The sequence below is a fragment of the Tachypleus tridentatus genome, chromosome 6 (genome assembly GCF_004210375.1).
Source record: "Tachypleus tridentatus isolate NWPU-2018 chromosome 6, ASM421037v1, whole genome shotgun sequence".
NCBI lineage: Eukaryota > Metazoa > Arthropoda > Merostomata > Xiphosura > Limulidae > Tachypleus > Tachypleus tridentatus.
In genome coordinates, this window is record NC_134830.1 from 102,414,812 (window position 1) to 102,435,398 (window position 20,587).

At 32.2% G+C, this 20,587-nt stretch overlaps 1 protein-coding gene across 3 annotated transcripts in view; it reads right to left on the minus strand.

The window, feature by feature from the left end:
• Positions 1 to 20,587, minus strand: part of LOC143253206 (CREB-binding protein-like) — a 130,713-nt gene that overhangs the window by 99,141 nt on the left and 10,985 nt on the right. For all 3 annotated transcript variants that reach the window (XM_076506670.1, XM_076506668.1, XM_076506669.1), the window contains 3 exons: positions 12,847 to 13,718; positions 3,659 to 4,106; positions 2,009 to 2,146 (listed from right to left, as the gene is read on the minus strand). In XM_076506670.1, coding sequence (XP_076362785.1) covers positions 2,009 to 2,146; positions 3,659 to 4,106; positions 12,847 to 13,718 — 1,458 coding nt within the window. The remainder of the gene's footprint in view (positions 1 to 2,008; positions 2,147 to 3,658; positions 4,107 to 12,846; positions 13,719 to 20,587) is intronic.

The window sequence follows — 20,587 nt, forward strand, 5'->3', positions numbered from 1 at the left end:
AACAATGAAAGCTAGAATATCCATAATGTAAAGGAGGAAGGTACAAATGAAAAAATGAAGTATACATAAAAGACAAATAATAATTAAACAACAAGAAATATGTAGCCAAGCAGAGAACAACCACATTCCATAACCACAATATAAACTTGCAGAACTGAATTTGCAAGTGAATGAGTGGAGCAGATGAAGCAGACCAGTCTCATAAAAAGATTGCGTCTAAAAAAACAACCGGAAAGAAGAGATTCTTTTCAGTAGGGTACCTCTTCACCCATTGTGTTTTTTAATTCAGGTAAAGTGATGAGTTTTGTACGTAGTACTGGTGTACTTAGCCTATGGAATCCAATCCGGGACATGTGGTGGCATAAACAATGACATGAGCAGCCAGATAAATGGCATACTCTAAAGGACACCTTTTCATGAACTCCAGCATAAAAAATATCAAAATTAAGATTTTGTTTAAGACATATGAATAGGGATAAGTGGTATGTGAAATTTGTGGCTGGAAAATTCAGAAACTGCAATACACAGAAAAAGACACCATGTTTTTATTATATTTTTGTGTTGTTTTCTTGGTGAGGTCAAATATATATATATATATATATATATATATATATACACACACACACACACACACACAGAACCAAATAATTTCTCAACATCAGATACTTATATTTACAAACACTACTGAAAAACTTGAGTTGCCTAAGGTAGACAGATTAAATAACATGCAAGAGTTTAGACAGGATGAACTGATATACAAGTATAAAAAGTCTCTATTTAATTATTGTATCTGTCTGGTTTTAAATTGTTTGTCTTGAAGTCAAAAATATTTACAGTCCCAGACACTCTGGAAATGGTAATAATGGCTGTTTGAAAGAAAATACAGAAACTACAAGAGATGGATTCCACCAAGCCTGAAGATAACCATTGGCAGAAACTGGAATTCTGAAAATACAGAAATGCAGTGAAGGTAAAATAGCACTAAAACATAGAATATATATATAGATTATCACCATGATAGCCTGTAAAATGTCAACTGAAGGTTATAAAGGCCAAATACATCAAAAAATTACAAAGGTAATAAGGTGTATCCTTAAGGTAGTTACGAACATCTTGATAAATAAGACAGACAACCTACATAAACAAAATTATTAATGTGGAAGAAGCAGTGTAAAATCATTGTAAGGTGTAAACTACAAATGTTGACAGACAGATTGGGTAACACAACAGCAGAGAAAAACAGCTTCAAACATCTCTCGCAGCCCAAGTCTTTGGTAGGAAGACTATAACAAGATATATGTTCAGAACTTTCCTAAAAAAAGTGTGAGAAACACTAGTGGTAAAAATTTCTAAAGAATGAATGAATTTTCAAAAGTTGAAATGGAGAAGCTAGACAACATAAGACCAGATTTAATTTGCACTGAGGACATCTAGGTACTTTTAGAAGGAATAATAAAATAACGAAAAACGGTTTCTGATAGAGAAATATGCTTCTGTAACAAATGAAATTGGTTTAGAATGCTCCTGTATAGCTTGTAACAGAAGCAGACTAGCCATTAATAAATTGAAGAGAAAAATTTTGCAGGCATCAAATGTAAAAGTCTGTGTAGTGTTATGACACAGAAAATAATGGATAAAATATGAAGTTTTACTGGAAAAAAAGATTCTTATATGCATTTTAGAGGTTCAAGATTTTATACAAATGAAATTTGAAAATTGTAGTAAAAAATGTATCTTCAATCTTATCATGAAAATCACCATACACTTGCTGTTAAGTGTTTGTAAGCACAGCACTTGAACCTACATCCTCACATGACATGTTGTGCAGCTTACAGCTGGCACTACAGCAGAAAATGGAAATGATTATTCTTGATGGTCTCTTTTTATTTTTTCATTTTTATTAGTAATGAGGTTTCTAGATTGTTATGATTGTTTCAAGTGTAAATTTTTCAAATAGCACAACAATTAAAAAAATTATTATTATACTGAACGATGGCATGTAACTTACGAAGAGGTAACCGTACTCCTTGACCAAAATTAGTATGTCCACTGTCATTGTAAGGTAATCCCAAAGCAGCATATGCACGTTGCATATCAGCAGGTGCTGGACCAAGGTTTGGTTGATTTGGTTGAACAGTAGTACCAGCTGAAATTCATTTAATATATCTACGATGAATTTATATATAAAACAGTATCACCATATCAACCTGATAACAGTATCAAATTTGAATGAGTTTCTTACTTTTCTTAAAGGGAAATTAGAGAATATCCATATTGTAAAGTTCAGTTTGCTCATTAAAACCAGAGATAAAGAACATAAAAACATCTCAACACTTTATACTTACATAGTACTCAGTGTATTTATCTAAAACTGTTTCTTTTAGGCACTGCAACAGAAGTAAAAACATTATTTCATTTCCTGAAACATCTACATTGTACGATTTGTGGTGATTTAACATCCTTAAAAATTACATGGAAACTAGCTATTGTTTGTAGAGTGCTTTGCTACAAGCTGACACTGTACCTTGAATTCATTACTTAAACATGATCATGTTTAACACAGGCAAAAGAAAGCCTTTCTGAAAAGAAACCTAATAAAAATTAGTATATTTTTGAAGAAAAATAAAAAAATAAACAGTGTGGAGTAATTACAGTTTTTATAGATACCTTTCTTTTTTTCTTAATAAATAAAAACATAACACAAATATATTTCCACATTTGTTTTGTATATTTATAGACAAAATCAAAGTTTAATACACATTCAATAGACAACACAACATAGACATGTTTCACGTGAAAGAAAGCACAATGACTCAAGTCAAACTAAGTTTACACACTTCAATACAAAAACTGAGTTTTAAGAATTATTTGAAACCCACTTTTGAAAGACTTTTTAATCTTAACAAGAAAGTTACTTTGCACATGGAATACTCAAAATAAATACTCAATATATTCAGAGGAAAAAATCTTTAGTTTATTAAAAATAATTAAAATATATGTTCTTTTGCATATGAGAGACTGCCAAATGTTGTGAGGATATACATACTATATTGAAATTTAGAAGCATCAAATCTATCAAGACTTTAAGCAAGTACCAAGAGGTCATGTGGTTCATTAAATTAATGAGTTTGTGTTGAGAGAATTAACTAAAATTGACAGAGGCATTCATGTTACTAACCATTCCAAGCAAAATTTCATAGAAACAGCTGTTTGTTTGTTTTTATCTATGTTACACAGAGACTGACATTTGTTGCAAAATTGACGTAAACCATGCTTTGATTTTAAAAAGTCTTGCATATTTAAGGAAGATAGCCCAATAAATTGTCACCTTGGAGATGAATTAACAAAATATAGTTGTCTCGCACAATTAACAATCATTAGTGTTAACAGTTTTAATCACTAGCATAAGTCTAGATCAGTGATTATTTAATAAACACTAATTACTCACAACTCATTCAGGTTGAAAATTTCAATTCAATGACTTCAATTTCTGTGATACATGTACTACTGAGCTAAAAACCACATTAGTAATGGAAAAAAAATTACTTATCTGTATAATTTTAAGTTCTCAAATAACAGTTTTTATGCTTTATAACACCGAACTTATTACTAGTTCTAGTGGATCTATTTCTATTTATTTTTAGGTTAACACACTCACCAGCTTGTTGTTGCTTTCTGTCTGAAGCTTGCTTCAATGGTAAACACACAGGACAATCATTTCTAGTACAGTTCTTCCAATGAGAAATAATCTGTCGAGATGATGCACAGTGGGGAACAGGGCAAGTTTTCCCAGCTTGACAAGTAGTCATGTGATTCAACACATTCTTCATGGTTCGACAGTGAGGAAGAGAACACTGATGTACTTCACCATTAGCTTGACTTTCACGCCTCTGACACTTATGAGCATGAAGAAGTAAAACTAACTGCTGCTGTATCAGTTTTCGCTTTTCTGGATCAGTAGTATTTGTTCCTGTTGCACCCTGAGGACCAACATTTCCAGTTGTGGTTGTAGTATTAGAAAGAGTATTTGTAGTAGATTCCTGGGGTGAAGCTTGAGAACCAGTTATATTTCCAGACACTACTGCTTGTAGCTGTGGCTGGCCAACCTAGCAAAACACAATACAATGAGAAATTGATCTTCATATTTCCTACAAGCCTGAACACTTAAAAGAAAAGTTCTTAAATGGAAAAGCTGTTCAAAGTATCACACTTTTATTTAATACGAATGTTAACTTTCCATAGAGGATTGACAAATTACACCCAAATATAACCCTAATCAGTTACAATAACTTTTGATGTAGTATGTTTATCTTCACAAACCCTGGCAAGCTTTTAGTAAACTTGACAAGACTTATGGTACACAAAAGTACCCAATTTTGTAACTCAGTAGTTTAAAAAAAAACAAAAACTTTTACACAAATACATGGAGTTACAAAATTCTATTGCTCTATACTGTCTTGGTTAGTTTTACCAACCTTGTATCTAATGCAGAAAAATTCAAAATAAATCTAAATTACTTTTCCCCCCTAGAATGACTGCAGACAGTAAATGGAACCTATACAGCTGCTTATCCCAAATAGTGAAAGGCTCATAAAAGTATACTTGTGTTCTTTTTACCTACCTTTATTGTAAATCACTAGGCAAATAAGCAGCTCCACTTACTATACTGAATTAAGTAATGCATGAAGAATTATTATTTTTGATTATTTTACCTAATCTAACATAATAAGTTTCTAATTTGTTCGTATTTAGCTCTTTCTGCATGGACATTCCTTACTGTGCCTGTCTCAAGGTTTTTAGTGACCTACATTCAAAATTAAACTATTGTTTCTTTATGTTACACCAATCAGTACAGCATAAAACTGATCATTCATGTTTTAACACTCCTACGAAAAGACATTTCTAGTCCTGATTTCTCCAAGCCTGTTCCCCTGGCTGTGGTTTCGCTAGATAGTAGATAGGGACAGTGGGAATCTCGTTAATCCATTCATTAATGGATTTAAATGGCAATTTCATTTAAATACAAAATTATTAGCCTAATATTAATAACCTTTCAAGTTGCTCTGGGGCCTATTAGGCCCCACTTTTCGTAGGAGTGTTAACAGTATCCAGGTTTTAAGTTTTTAATTTTATGAAGCAATATTTTAAAAATCCTGAATTTCCTCTTGTGTGACACACTTTCTCTAAGCACCTTCTTTCCTCATTTTTATTCACTACCCCTTGAAAGAGTATGAAATTAAACAAATTATTCACTACAAAATCATCATTGGTCAGACAAAAAAAACAACAAATTTATAGCCTTTACTTCTGTTTGATTATAGAGCTATCTAATAGAAAATCAGACCCATACTGTCACATCCTCTCTTTCAGAATTTGTTGTTCTGAAAAAGAGAAATAGTTCTCTTTTTTTGTTTAATTAAATATTACTTAAAACCAAGAGAAAACATGGTTTTCATCTACCAAATAATGTAGCTCTTTGGTAATGTAATATGACAGCATAAAGTGAGCATCATGTTACCCAAGAGATTTACAACTGACAATGGTGCAAACAGTTGTTAGACATCATTCAAAATGCAATCAAAGACCAAGCAAGCAATAAAATTCAATTATAAATAGATGTATAATGTTACAAGTTTAAAGCTACTTAGGATAAATAAATGTATTTTCAAGTTACAATTTGAAGTCATTCTACTTAGTTAGGTACAAACATTTGGTAAAGAAAATAACATAAAATATCAAGTTTTACTGTAAACAAATATTTGAAATGTATTTAAGAGGTTTTAGAAGTCATGCAAATAAAATTTGAGACTTCTAAGATAAAGTATTTTTAATCTCAACATGAAAATGACTTTGTACTCTGAGAAGAGAATCTATTTGATATAAATTTTTAAGTATGACAGATGTTAATTTAGGATTGCACTATTTGTCTCACACATAAAAATTAACTACAATCTCATATCACAATGAAGGTTGAGGGACAGATACAAAAAATGAATAAAAAAAACAACAACTATAGTAACAGAAAAGGAAAACCAAGGAGTGTGTCCCTCACACTGCGAGAGACTGAGTATCTCAAGCAATGTGCAATACAAGTGGGTTTCTGGGAAGGTTCTGCCACAAAAACTTCCTTTTTTTTTTTTTTTGCTTAAATGTTGCAAAGGTTAACAGAATGTAAAAACTGTTCAACTGCATTGTGTGCCTCAGAAATCAGCAGACAATACAAGTGTGGATAGTTCAATATCAAATATCAAGCCTTACAAAATAAAATAAATATGTAGGTTCTGGGAAGAAACATTCCAAGATGAGTCATAAAAACAACTCAAAATTAATTCAGCTGGTCAAAAACTATCAAAAATGGTTCACTTATCAGTTTGGAGAAGTCTATAATACTCTTCCAGCCCCACTTCCAACTGAATGGTACATCCTCTCAGTCTCATAGCAATGGAATTACACCAATGCAAAGGTAGCACTTAAATTCATGATCTACAAGTCTCTAAGAATGATCAAAATTTGTCTAGGCAATCAACCATGTATTAACTGTATTTGCCACTGTCAACTGTAAAGGTGAAAATGCAAGATACAAAATCTGAAGTGTAGCTTCTCTGTGTAAAAATACATTATTTGTACCCAGTGCTGTGATAAGAAATCCATTTCTATTGTCAGTATCATTATATTTTATACTTACCAATTATTTTACTTCTTTTCTTCAAAAAAACTCATAAATTTGTAAATGTACATTACATATCACTTCCTCATTGCCAAGTAATCATAGAAATATTATAAGCTACCTCACAATCAAAGACTATAAACTGTAAGTTGGACAGTATACCTAGGAGAAAATTTAACAAAGACAGGTAAACAGAAAGAGCAAGAATTAATCCCAACTCATATCATACCATTCATTATTACAGCAGCACAATCTGAGACTAATGACTAAAAGGTTATAATAACCTCTATGTGGAATGGATTCAGTTTGAGGGATAAAATTATTCTACAACTACATTTAAAGCTTTGGGATACATCAGGCCAACAAGGCCACTTTCTGTCAATTGATGAAGGAAATGGTATGGAGTTTCCTGAAAGAATCATACAAGATGTCCAGAGACATATAAAAAAATATGGTAGAAGGCCTGCAAACTTGCAACACCTTAAAGACGAAGTGCAGAGAATGTTCATCTTAACACCACATTTTAGAGATGGTAAAGGTGTCAAGAATCACACATCATGCAAACAGGTGTTCAAGATCATATGTAAATCTGATGAAGTGGAGGAGCATAGACGACTAAGGTCATCCAAAGTTGAGTGAGCCATTACACTGGTGAAAGGTAAAGCAACTGAGGAAGAGGAATACAAAGTAAATGGATTTTTGGAGGTGTTCCAATGATCTATCCAAGTTCACTGAAAGAAACTCAAATAACTGGTCTGAAGGAAAAAGGGGTTTTAATGAGATTAGAACTTCTCATGTAAGAGGTAAAAAGAGATAGGACAGACTGGGAAACCAAAGGTTCTATGTATTACTGATAATAAGGACAATGATTACCCAACTCAGCAAATGAGTTGATAATGAGCACTAAATGTATTATATTGTGAGTATGGGTCAATAGTGAGTTGGAGAGCTTGTTCAGTCAAACAAGCAGTTACTGAAAAGAAAAGAGAGGACAGTATAGGGCAAGATGAAAAAAATTAATCCATATAATAATGAAATTGCAAACACGACAAGTACAAGTTTCATACAACAGCTCTTAGGACCACAATGAAAGTAGACAGAGTTTGAACCATACAAAAGAAAGAAAGTTCCTGTACGATCCAAGGTTTTCTTTAAAGAAAGTCCAAAAGTATACAGAGTAAAGAAAAGCTGAGCTCCTACAGAACCTGGGCAAATGGTTGAGCCAAGAAATGATTCATCTCTGAGCCCATTAATAGTTGGCATGTTAGAAAAGAATGCCAGAAAGGTACCACTAGATGAGGAGTTGGATAGGAATAACTGTGTTCCCTTGGACTTGGATAAAATGAACACCAGCATGAACAGAGACAAATACTGACAAGATGCTTCAGAACAAGTTTCTAGAAGATAAGGAATTCCCCACAAAACTTCTGCTCAAAAGGAGTGGTGCCAATGTTGGCTCCTCAAGATAAGTCTGAGGAAGTCTAACTTCAAAAAGAACATTGCAACCAAATCATTCCCAAAAACAAATAAACCAAATTAACTTGGCACCTGCTGAAGAAATCCAGCAAACATGAGAACAGATAGATGTGACATTCTGCAGTAAAGCTTTCAAGGTTGTGAAAGTAGCCTCGTAAAAAATTGGTATGAAGGATTAGTTGCTAAAACAATAAGCGAGAAAAGATTAAGATAAGAAGACTGAAGCAACAGAGACAAATTAAAAAGAATATCCCTATTCTGAAGATTAAGTTCTAATGACTGGAGTTCTATGACAAAAAGAGGATCCAACCACAGGTTACAGAAGAGTGAAAGATGGCTAGAATGTTGCAATTAATACTTGTATCTCAGAATGGCTGGTATGGGTATTAACATTTTTACTAATAAAGCAGAGAACAATGTTTTGACCTGTAGATGACCTAAGATGGCCAGAACATTATTCTCTATTTTATTAGTAAAAGTGTTTATATCCATACCAGCCATCAAGATACATTTTCACTTCAAGTGGGTTTCTCATTATTATGAGCATCTCAGGAGGTTTTAAAATTTAAACTATTTTCTTATGATAATATATTACAGTTTGGCATAAAACCATTCCTAATAATTGAAATTTTAATAGTACACAAGCTTTAAGGTTTAATTTTATAAGGCAATATTTAAAAACAAATCCTGAATTCCTGCTAGCATGAGAATGACATTTTCTCTTTAGGCATCCCCCTCTCCTCATCTATTTATCAACTCCTCAATAAGTATGAAATTTAACTTAAATTATTCATCATAATGTTGTCATCTCGTAGACAAAGAATTTGCTATTTGATTAAAGAGTCATAAACTAAAATATCAGAACCCTCTTGCCATGCCCACTCATCACTTCCTTTCTTTAAGAAATTGCCAATAGTTCTCTCCAATATTATGTATTTATAACCAATGCTTTGATATATCAAATGACATTATATAACACTGTTTTTTGTACAGAGAATCATCAGTTTCACTTGTAGTTCAAACTTTAATCCAACTGGAGATGCATGCACAAGATTAGTTAAATTTTAAATAGCTCCTGTTGCACACTTAGAAAGCCAGAAAAACTGCAATGGTAATGGGATGTTGTCTGCATTTTGCATGTGATTATACTGTGATTTTTCATGCATAATTAATAAATTTAATAAAACTTATTTAATGCATTAGTACTGTTAATATAAAAAAACAAGACAAAAACAACAGGGTTCAAGTGCCATTAACAGTCAACAGCAAATACAAGAAAAAGCCCAGATCACTACTGTTTTTTAAATGCACTCTTCATTTATTGTTATAAATGCAATTAAAATATAAAAATTAGAAGTTTTTAGGCTAGATAAGGTTACATAAGGTTACGCGAGGTAAAATAACAATAAAACATTTTCACAAGGTACACATTATGAGCAACCTGCATGTTATATCATTCAACAAAGCAGTAAGTGCTCCATGCTTGACATGATTTGATTTACAAATTTTATGTAAATCAGTTAAAATTTATCAATAAGATTCAAGAATAAGTTTAAAGCTATTTAGGATAAAAAATTCAGTTTCATGTTACAATATGTAGTCATTCTAAAAAAAAAAGGGTAATTTAGATTTTTTAGGTGGTAATGGTAAAATTGATCAACCTTGGACAGTTAGGATAGAGAGAATAACAGATAGAATAAAAAGTTTTACTGAAAAAAGTTTCAATTTATTCAGAAAATTTTAGAGACTACACAAATTATTTTTTCTTTCATTTTATTCTTAACATATAAATCACTTTGCAATAAGAATAGTCAATGCTTTGACTCCAATATATTCACGAAGCAGGTTTTAGTGAAAATATTTCATTAAATATTCTACTTTTCTTCTACAAATGACTCTTAAAGATTACCAAAAGCTTGAACATGCACAAACATACTAGATATTACAGTATGGAAACTATAACAGTCTGTTTGGAGTCACAAACTCAGATGATTCAATTGAGCCCACAAAGAAAATCAGACAAGAGAACAAAAAAAAAATCATAGATTTTAGATGTACCCATTAAATCTATCTTCACAGAAGCAAAATACACAATTCCTTTCATGAATGTTACAACAGTGCCATAAGAAGTAGGGAGAGAAGATAGGACCACCACAAAATTTTCAATCTTTCACAATAAAAATGTATCAAAATTATAAAATTACTTGAACAAAAAGCAGAAGAATGCATAAAATTTAATTCAGAACCCAAGGGCTTTTTGGGCCTTAAGGAAGACCTGAATTCAGTCCACAACAGAAATGTATATGGCACAAATTCCTTCATTTTACTTAGGTCAAAAGAAATATTAGGCCCACCTACTTTTATTATGCCCTTTACAACAATGTATGATATTGGGAAGCTTCACAAACATGGATACAATAACTAATATTCAATAAAACCTATGAAACTCAATTATTAAAATTATTACTATTTCTTTTGTGTGTTTTTTTTATTACAAAACAGAGAAACATCATCAGATTCTGCTCAGTCATAGCTATGGTTAAGGAACTGACAACGTCCAAGTTTTCTTTTAATGAAACTATATCACACTTCTAAAATGTTTGCTCATTTAGTTGCTTTGATCACTGATAAAACCAAGATTATCAGATTTTGTCTGAATCCTATCCCAAGAGAAACAATAAGGGACAGTATGCCTATCATGTCAATGAAACAAGACAACAGTTCTCTTGAATACTTATATTACATCTTGCAGTTTGGTTATGTAAATATAAAAGTTAATATAAGATAACAATAATTATCAGAAACTTTGAATTAATATTCGATTTAAAATATTATTGCAATGCAAGAGAACCTTTGATAAAGGTACAGAAAAAAACATGTCTAAATATTTTTGATTCATACAAAGTGCTTAAAAGCAGTATTACATAGAGATTATGTCTGGTTGAAGATTATAACTTAATGATGACTACAATAGACGAGGATAGCAAAAGCACTTCTCACAGGTCTGTGTATGTATAAAACTTTTCAGCAGTAGTTCCTAAGTACCAGCTAATTATTCTGCTCAGGGTTAAGTACAATAGTCTGAAATAACATTTTGTACTAAACCAAGATTTGTATCAAAATTATGCTAGTCTGCAGTATACAATAGTAATAACAGTCTAGATTTTACCATTAGAAGGACAAAGCTGTTCAACGTCACATCCAACTTTGCAATCCAAATTATTTTAATATGTGATTCCATTTTACATTTACATACCATAAACTAGAATGTAGTTTCTATTATGGCAAAAGCACCACTTTATTTTTAAAAAATGAAAATACTACTATTATAAATGCTTAAAAGCATTTTCAACATTTAAAATTCCTTTCTCTTATGTGCTTTGTTTAAGACTGACAAATTAGTTTTTGCTTTAATTGCATGCTGGCTGCAAGGCAAAATGTTTGTGCTAAAGTTAAAGTTGTGTGTAAATCCTAAATCAGAGATTTACAAAATTATGGTGTAATTCTTTTTGTATTGATCCTTTACAGGTGAAATTCAAACACCATACTTAGGACAGTTAATAAGTACTGTGTAAAGTTTCACAAGTTCAACACAGTTATTTTCTGTAGCATTTGCTAGTATGTTAAATTTCTGAAACAAAGCTGCTGCCATTATCATTATTTTGCTTCTATTTGTAATATTTGGCAAGATTCATATAATTTAATTTACATATTACAAATTTGTAATAATCAGTGAATTTCTGAGCAAGGCAAAATCTGACAGAATATTTAGACCCATAATTAAATCCAAAAAATGGGAGACCATTGAATATATATACACACACACGTGCACAGATACATATACTTAATAATGCATTTGCACTTGAAATAATTACTAATATAATAAGCATAAGACTCCACATCACTTTACATTTCCATTTAATAAAATTGAAATAAAACTTTCCTTTAAATTTAATCTGAATATACAGGTCCACAATCCCTTTTCCAAAACCACTGAGGCCAATTGTGTTTTGGAATTCTGAATTTTTTTGGCTTTTAAACAAATGCATCATCCCAGTAGGGTCCAGGGCAGCACTCCATAATCTTTTTTACAGTGAAATTAAACACAAAGTCACAAAACAAAAAGCAAGAAACAATATCAGCAAACAGTAGACACATGTCACCAGTAGGAGCACTGAGACACAACTGATGTGCCTGTCAGACTGCTCGGCAGCTGGACCACGTGACCACTTCACACCTGAATGACGTGAGTCAAGTGGGTGTGGAGTTGGATCAGCTGTTATACTGACACTCCATGCTCCACAACAACAACAACAAAAAAAAAATCGGAGTTTTTCAGAGTGTTTTGAATTTTGGATACAGGGCTGTAGACCTGTGGTACTAATTGGAAAAACTTATTTTACCATTACCATAATTTAGTTTTTATTTAAATACTTTACAAGCAATTCATACGAGATTATTCCCAAAACAATGAGGCAAAACCCAGAAAAAAAAAACTTAATTTGATACTTCCAAACAACACAGAAGTACTACCTTACATACTAAAATTTGTAACAAATGCTTATAAACATTAGAATCAAGACTTTACAAAACTTCTGAGCATCTTCAAATCTAATAAAAATGAAGCTCTTTTGAATTAAATTACAGTTCATTATTCAAAGTAGAACTTTTGACCATTACAAAGCAGATACTATGCTTATTACCTTCATCACTGTAGTTATATGAGATGCATTTCCACGAGTATGGCATAAAGGATTCTGCTGAGCTGAGTGCTGATGACCAATATTTGTCAAAATGTTACAATGACTTGCTGTTTGTACTACATTAGGAGAAGCAACATTTCTTGAAATTCTTGCAGTACCTGGGCTATTTAACGAGACATGTGGGCCATTAATGATGCTGGTAGTACCCATAGCCAACTGTTGAGGCTGTGGAAATCCTGACTGAGATGTCTGTTGTGCTTCCAGAGGCAAATTGACAGTAGAGCTGGTAGAAGTTACAGTGGTAAGTAACTTGCCCTGTGAAACTAATGATGTTGTTTCACCTAAGGATACACTTCCAACCAAATTAACAGTTCCAACAGCATTTGATGCACTGTTTAGACTACTATTTACCAAACTAGTAGCTTTGCTTGTCATACTGTCACTACTTTCAATTATACTGTGAGGGGTACTAGAAACATTTGTTCCCATTTTACTGGCAGTTACATTAGAAATTAAAGAAAGATTACCTGTACGAGTACTTTTCAAACTGTTCATATTAACATTACGTAAAGACACACCAGGATTTGGAATGGTCTGGTTGGCAGGTATGCCACCATGACTCTGAAGATTAGTTATGGTATTCTGAGATTGGTTGGCTTTAATCTGCAAGAGTTGTGAAAGCTGTCGATGCTGTTGAGCAACAATACTGTTTCCTTCACCACTTTCAACTTGACTACGTGACGAGTCCACTGCACCATTCTGCATACTCTGACCAGATAAAGAAATAGTCTGCAAATGCTGAGAGCTTATTTCAGACTTCAACTCTTCTGGAAGTTCATTTTCAATATCCCAAAGTTTAACGATATTGTAATCTGTAATATTTGAAAATACACAGTTGAAACTCAAAGTATTTTTCTATAATTCTGATATTATAATCTCACACAACTTTTCCTCTAAAAATTGTTAGAAAGAATTTATTTCTTTGAAATCATGTATTAAAATTCAGTTTTAAGTACTCTAATGTTGAGATTAAACTTTCATTACTTACATAGCAAAATAATAATACTTACAACTCAACAATGACTGCTTCAGTCTGCCTTAAAATCAAATTCAGTTTTGACTTGTATATCAAAGTAACAAATTTTAACTGGTATGTTGAAAGCATGTTGTTGTAAGTTGTATTTTCATCACTTAAATTTGAATGTTAGCTACAAGACATTGTTATAACTGAAGTTTATTAGCCCTTTCGTTTTGGGTGGGTTAAAGTGCAGGTCACAACAATCAAATGCAATCCATTTCAAACAACAATCACCCTGTTCTAACATAAAACCATCTCAGCTAAAGATGACTCCTATAATACCAATATTTGTGTCTCCTAGTTCTACTACTCTCATCATTAAATATGAAAAACAAATGATGCATCAACACTATCAACTTCATTAAACATCTCATTCAAATACCCTCTAACTCTTCTTTTTTCAAGGAAAATCGATTTCAGAGGCTTAACCCCTCTTTCTCAGGCATCATTCTAGTAGCCCTCCTCTGAACATTTTCCAACAATTTCATACCCTAAGTCAAGGAGCTCAAGACTGAACACAATCCTTCAAATGTAGCCTAACCAGTAACCTATGAAATGAAATTAAACCTTTTCAGACTTGAATTTGACACTTCTGTAGTGGCAACCAAAAATAATATCTACCATAACACTAGTAACAACATACACCTTGGATGAATTAAGTGATTGATCATCCACTACACAAAGAACCCTTTCTTTCTTAACACTGTTATGATTATTCCCATCAAAATTATACTTATAATTCAAATTGTAATAGTCCATATGCATTTATTATAATTAAAATCCACCTGTTATTTATTTATCCAACTCACAAAATTATCAAAGAACTTTTGTAATCCAGCAGGATTCTCCTTTAAAGCCACAAACACTCGAGATCTTAATATCGACAGCAAATTTAAGTAATTTGTTAAACATTCCTTCTTCTGTGGTTTTAACTGGTAGTGCCATTCAATCATTGAAGGCTTAGTTCCAATAAGGTCTTACATTGTTTCACACAAAGCTACCTTGATCTTCTTTCTGCCTTGTAGGAATTGCACCAGTCTATATATCCATTAATTTCTTGCCATTTCTAAATGTATACATATCATGTGACTACCATCCACCAAAAGTATTGTGCCACATGTACTAGCACAGCTAGCTCCCTCTACTATTCCCACTCAACCCTTATTATCTTGTCACAGTTTTGTTTATGTTTCAGCACATCTAGCTAACATTTATGATTGTGCTTATTTACCATTTCAATTCTGTTCTCATCAGTTTTCTTTTACTGTTTTTCAACACCATAGTCTTATTACCATAGTCTACGAAAACTTTACATAAATTCATGATTCAATGTATCAACTACAGTAGATTCAATTACAATCGAGAATTCTACTGGTACAACTTTGCAGGAATCGGGTTTGATTTTATCTGTAAAGGAGATACAGACCTTAATTTGCAGAGGCATAGATACCTATGTCTGACCAGAGCTTTATTCTCCTTTTCAATGTGACAATGTTGTTGAGGAAGAATACTACCAAAGTGAAGACAATTTGGACTTTTTTTTAGGCACTTTCATATCTTGGTCTGTCTCACTCTACAACTCTAAAAGATTTCACCTTCCACACCCCTTTTTTACAGTTGGTTACTCAGGTCAATGCGTGTTCAATTTTTCTGGATATTCAACATGAAATTAATTTTGTTGGTTTTTCTTTTTCCTGCTTCCATGTCGTTGGCTTTTGTGGAGGTTTATGGTGGAGGAAACTCCATTCTCCTTATTGTTTCCAGATATCCCAACAGATCAGTGGTAAGTTTTCAACTTCTACACTTGGCACTTGGTTGCAATACCTGTGGTAGATGGGTCTCAGATGCCCTTTGTGTGGTTTTATCCTTAGTGTTTTTTGTTTTTAATGTCAGACTTTGGTAAGTTAAAGATTTATGCATTCTTATGTTAATTTAAATTTAAGTTAGATGTTGATCATTACTTTGTTTAATATGTAATTTTAGTTTGTTTACATGATCATTATTATTATATACTTTATAGACTAAGTAAATTTGTATACTTTATCAGTTCAATATTAATAAGTACTTTGTAATCCAGGTACATTTAGTTTGTACTTTACGTATCATTCTTACCAGTAAAATCTAATTTACTGTTTTATCTGAATAAATGTTTTATCATCACTATTAAATATGTGCCTTATAATCCTAATTTTCATTAGTATAGCACTTAATATTTTTTGCATTGTTACATTGCTGATGCATTTGTTTCTTTCCTCTTTATAGGGCTGGACTTTCAGATACATTTTCTACACTTTTGATATTAGAATCCAATTTTCCTCCTCATACTTTACAATTTGTCATTAATCCCCAAAGTATCAACATAAACAACAACTATATGTCAAGAGCTCTAGTTCAGTGCCATACCATTTGGACTAACCTCTACAACATGGTGTTAACTCCCAAAGTATCAACATCTTTAATAGTTTTTATAGTTAGAAGTACTCCAGTTTAGAGCCCTACCAGAGGAAGCTAGCTATGCCAATACATGTGTCACAATACTACTGGTAACAATTAGTCCCATATGTACATATTTAAAAATTATGCTCAATTGATAAGATATACAGACTGGTGCACTGGCCACAAAAATGTTTTTTTTACTTATGCTCAGAGACAAAAAGAAGATCAAGAGGGCACTTTATAAAGAAATAGGTAAATATCTACCAGAAATATATCTCCAATATAAGAAAAATGTTAATTCTTTCAATATGAGGTTGGTCTAAATGACCAATTACATGACCTCTTTGTACTCGTTTAAAGTCTTTGTAGATTTAATACTTCTAACTCTCAATATATTATGTATATATTCAAAATATTTGGCAGTATATCATTCAATATTACAATTCTTTAAGTATTTCTAATGAAATGAAATATGTCCATATATATAGAGTATTTGTTTTGAATAGTTTGTATGCAAAGTAATTTTCATATTAAAATTAAAAATACTTTTCCTTCTCTCAAAAATTTCAAACTTCCTTTGTATAGCCCCAAGATCTAAATGCACTTAAAACAATTTTTTTTCAGTAAACCTTGATAGTTCATGTCATTTTCTTTAACATAACATAAGAATGATAAATCTGACTGGCCTTGTAACCACAAGAAAAAATCAAAATAAATATAAATTACATTTTTTTCTTTCTATAATGACTTCATATTGCAATATAAAACCACATTTATTTATCCTAATTATCTAAATTCATAACAGTATACTTCTATTTATAATTAAATTTTACTGTTTTATTGCCCTCATAAGTTGTAAATCATTTGGGAAACATGCACTTCACATTATGCTACTGAATTACAATTCACATTACATATGAGCTAGCACATGCAGCTTGCATGTGGCTCGTGAAGCATTTTTATTATTCATTTTACTTAATATAATCTTAATTAACTTAAATACACCCTTATTTTTACATTTTAATTGCTTTTATAACTATACATAAAGAATAAATATGAAAAACAAGAAATAAAATACTTATCAAATGTTTTTCTTGCTCCTTGTTGTGAAGAGAGGTAATCCTAATTTTTTTATACTATGCATAGTATTGCAATTAATAAATTTTATTTAGTTAAATAATGCTCTAAACAATATAGACTAATAACATGTAACAAAAGTAGACAAATTCCTTTACCTCTCAAAGATTTTCTGACTTCTTAACTCTGTAACAACAGTCATTACAAATGCATCCAAGCTAACCATTAACTTTCTCATGGGAATGTTGTTGATACTCAATAGTAAAATTGACATTTAGTCATTCGGAACATAACTTTAAACAATATGTCATTTGATAAATTAAAACCTTCAGTTTCTACTGGTTACAGGCAACATATAATTAAATGTAAGAGTGAATTATTAATGAATTATGAAAGAGAAGATGTGGCAGAAGGAATACGATTTCTTATTAAATAGCTCTGTAACCAAACAAAGTTGACTATTTTACAAAAAGTAATTTATGTTTAATTTCATACTTTCTCAAAGGGTGGTGGATAAAATAGGGATGATGACATGCTCAGAAAAAATGTGTCACATTAGGGTAAATTTAATTTTTGGTAACTATGAGAATTCTTAACAAAAACTATATATTGTCTGCTATCCAAGAAAGGGTTTACTGTTTCCCAAGCACGTAAATTTGCCTAGTTTTAAGAGTCAGCACTACCTTATGCCCTCTCAAAGCTTAAGTGTAAAGTAACCTATGTTTGTTCACTGCTCCATCCCATGTTCACAGCCGTTGTATTATGCAATGATCAACAATCTTCACTTAATGTAATCCCACTTCAACTCTTGCAGCCAGTTCCTCATACATCAGGTGATTAATAATAATACATTTTCAGTAGTATGTCCTCTGGTTGGCTTTATTTGGTGAAGCATCCAAAATCTTTTCAAACATTTCTATCCCTCACTACTTGACTACATACAATCCAAATTAGTATCTAAAATTAAAGTATTCCATAATTACTGAACAAGAATTTCTATTCTTATAACAACCCTAACCTCATTGTTCTCACAAGACTATTTAGGTACCCTATACTGTCTACCAAACAGAACATTCAGTCATCAAAACTCCTATTGCTCCCCATAAAGCATTAGGTTCTTATAAGACTACAATTCTTTTCTTTTCAATTTAAACCAGTGCAAGTTCATTAATCACATAAAGATCCCTGACTCATTTATTTTTTAAAAAGTGGATCACAACATCTCTGTTGAATAACACATAACCTTGAATTTCAAGTTTGTTTTTAATTCCACATTTAACCACATTTCAGTAATTCATATTATATCAGTCTTTCATTTCAATCAAAGTCCCAAATCCATCCATTTTCTTCCTAATACTCATAATTTTATAGTATTACTAATAGCTTAGATTTTCTTTACACAATCTCATTTATTATCCTAACTACCCTCAATTTGTTTACTTCCAGTTTCCAAAGCTTCTCTCCATTAATATGGTTTTAAGTTTATTGATTGATTGATTTAGTGTTTTATGGCACAAAGCAGCAAGGCAATCTGCGCCAGACATTCGGTAAAAATGTAAAAAATAAATAAATAAATGTAGTAATAGACATAAATGGAAATGAAGGTAAAACAAAAAAGTATAAAACCAATGTTGACACCTTGTCTACAATGTTAAGATAGAAGGCAGAGTATAAGAAGTTGTAAGGTATTTACTCTAGCAAAAAGGTAATGGTCATAACCCGCCAGGAAGACTAACAGGTAAGTTCAAGAACCACCGTCAGTCACCTGAAGTTGGTCTTTCCAGTCCTGGTTCCGGGTTCTGTGTCATAGCAACCAGTATCAAAATGTAAAAGAATAGAAGTTTTAAAAGATACATAGCAAAATTGTAACAATGAGTAGCCAAATGTCCAGTAAAAAGATAAAGTCAAGTAAATGGAGTAAAATTTGTAAAAGTAATTGAAGATAAAAGCAAAACGGCAATTAAAACAGAAAATGGCATAAAAACCAATGTTGACATCCAGTCAACAAAGTTGTAAAGGACTACCTGTAGCAGAATGGTAATGATCATAACCTGCCAGGAAGACTAACAGGTAAGTATAAAAACCACCGTCAGTCACCTGAAGTTGGTCTTTCCAGTCCTGGTTATGAGTCAATATGGCCAGTACTAAAAAGTTAAGTAGTAAAAGTGTGAAATGATATGCAGCAAAAGTATAACAACAACTCGCCAGGATGACTAACGAGTAGTTCAAACAGTAGCGTTAGTCACCTGAAGTTGGCCTTTCCAGTCCTGGTGTCAAGTTATTTAATGTTATGGCCATTGTCCAATGTCAAATTGAAGGAGAGAGATTAAAACTGTAAAAAAGGAACCACAATTAAAAAAGGTGTAATGAACAAATATGCAACACTTAAATGAGATTAAAAAGATTAATGGCCATTAAAAAATTAAAAACATTATCAAGGTGGACAGAGTCACCATCACCAATAACTCTGTCTAATGTTACAGACTGACCCTGGGAAAAAATATGTTTAAAATATTGCCGTCGTCGAGAATTGTAACGATGGCAAGAAAGTAAAACGTGGCTGATAGTGATTTGAGTGTTACACAAACTACACATTGGTGCATCAGTTCCAGATAAAAGAAAATGATGAGTTAAAAAAACTGTGACCAATGCGTAGCCTAGTGAGAACAACTTCCTACAGCTGGCATGGAGCCAAGCCTTGAAGACAACACCATAGTCCATGTATGGAATAGGCATAGGAGTGATGGTGCTGAAGCAGACATATTTAGCTGCCATGTCTGCAAGCTTGTTCCCACGAATACCAACATGGCCTGGTATCCAGAAAAACTGGATTGAAGTAGCTGCTATTGAGAAATGGGCCAGTCGGTTTCAAAGATCAGCGAGAATAGGACGTGAGCTAACGTGTAGCGATTCCAAGGCAAGTATAGAACTAAGCGAATCAGTATAAATAGTGCAGTTGGAGTACTGCTCAGCTGCAATATGATCCAGGCCAAGAAATATGGCATACAGTTCAGCAGTGAACACAGAAGCTGTAGAAGGGATTCTGGACGCAACTACTGACCCATAGCAAACCATAGCAGAGCCCACTGAATTACCTGATTTGGAACCATCTGTATAAATGGGAACTGAATGATTGTTTGAAAGATATTC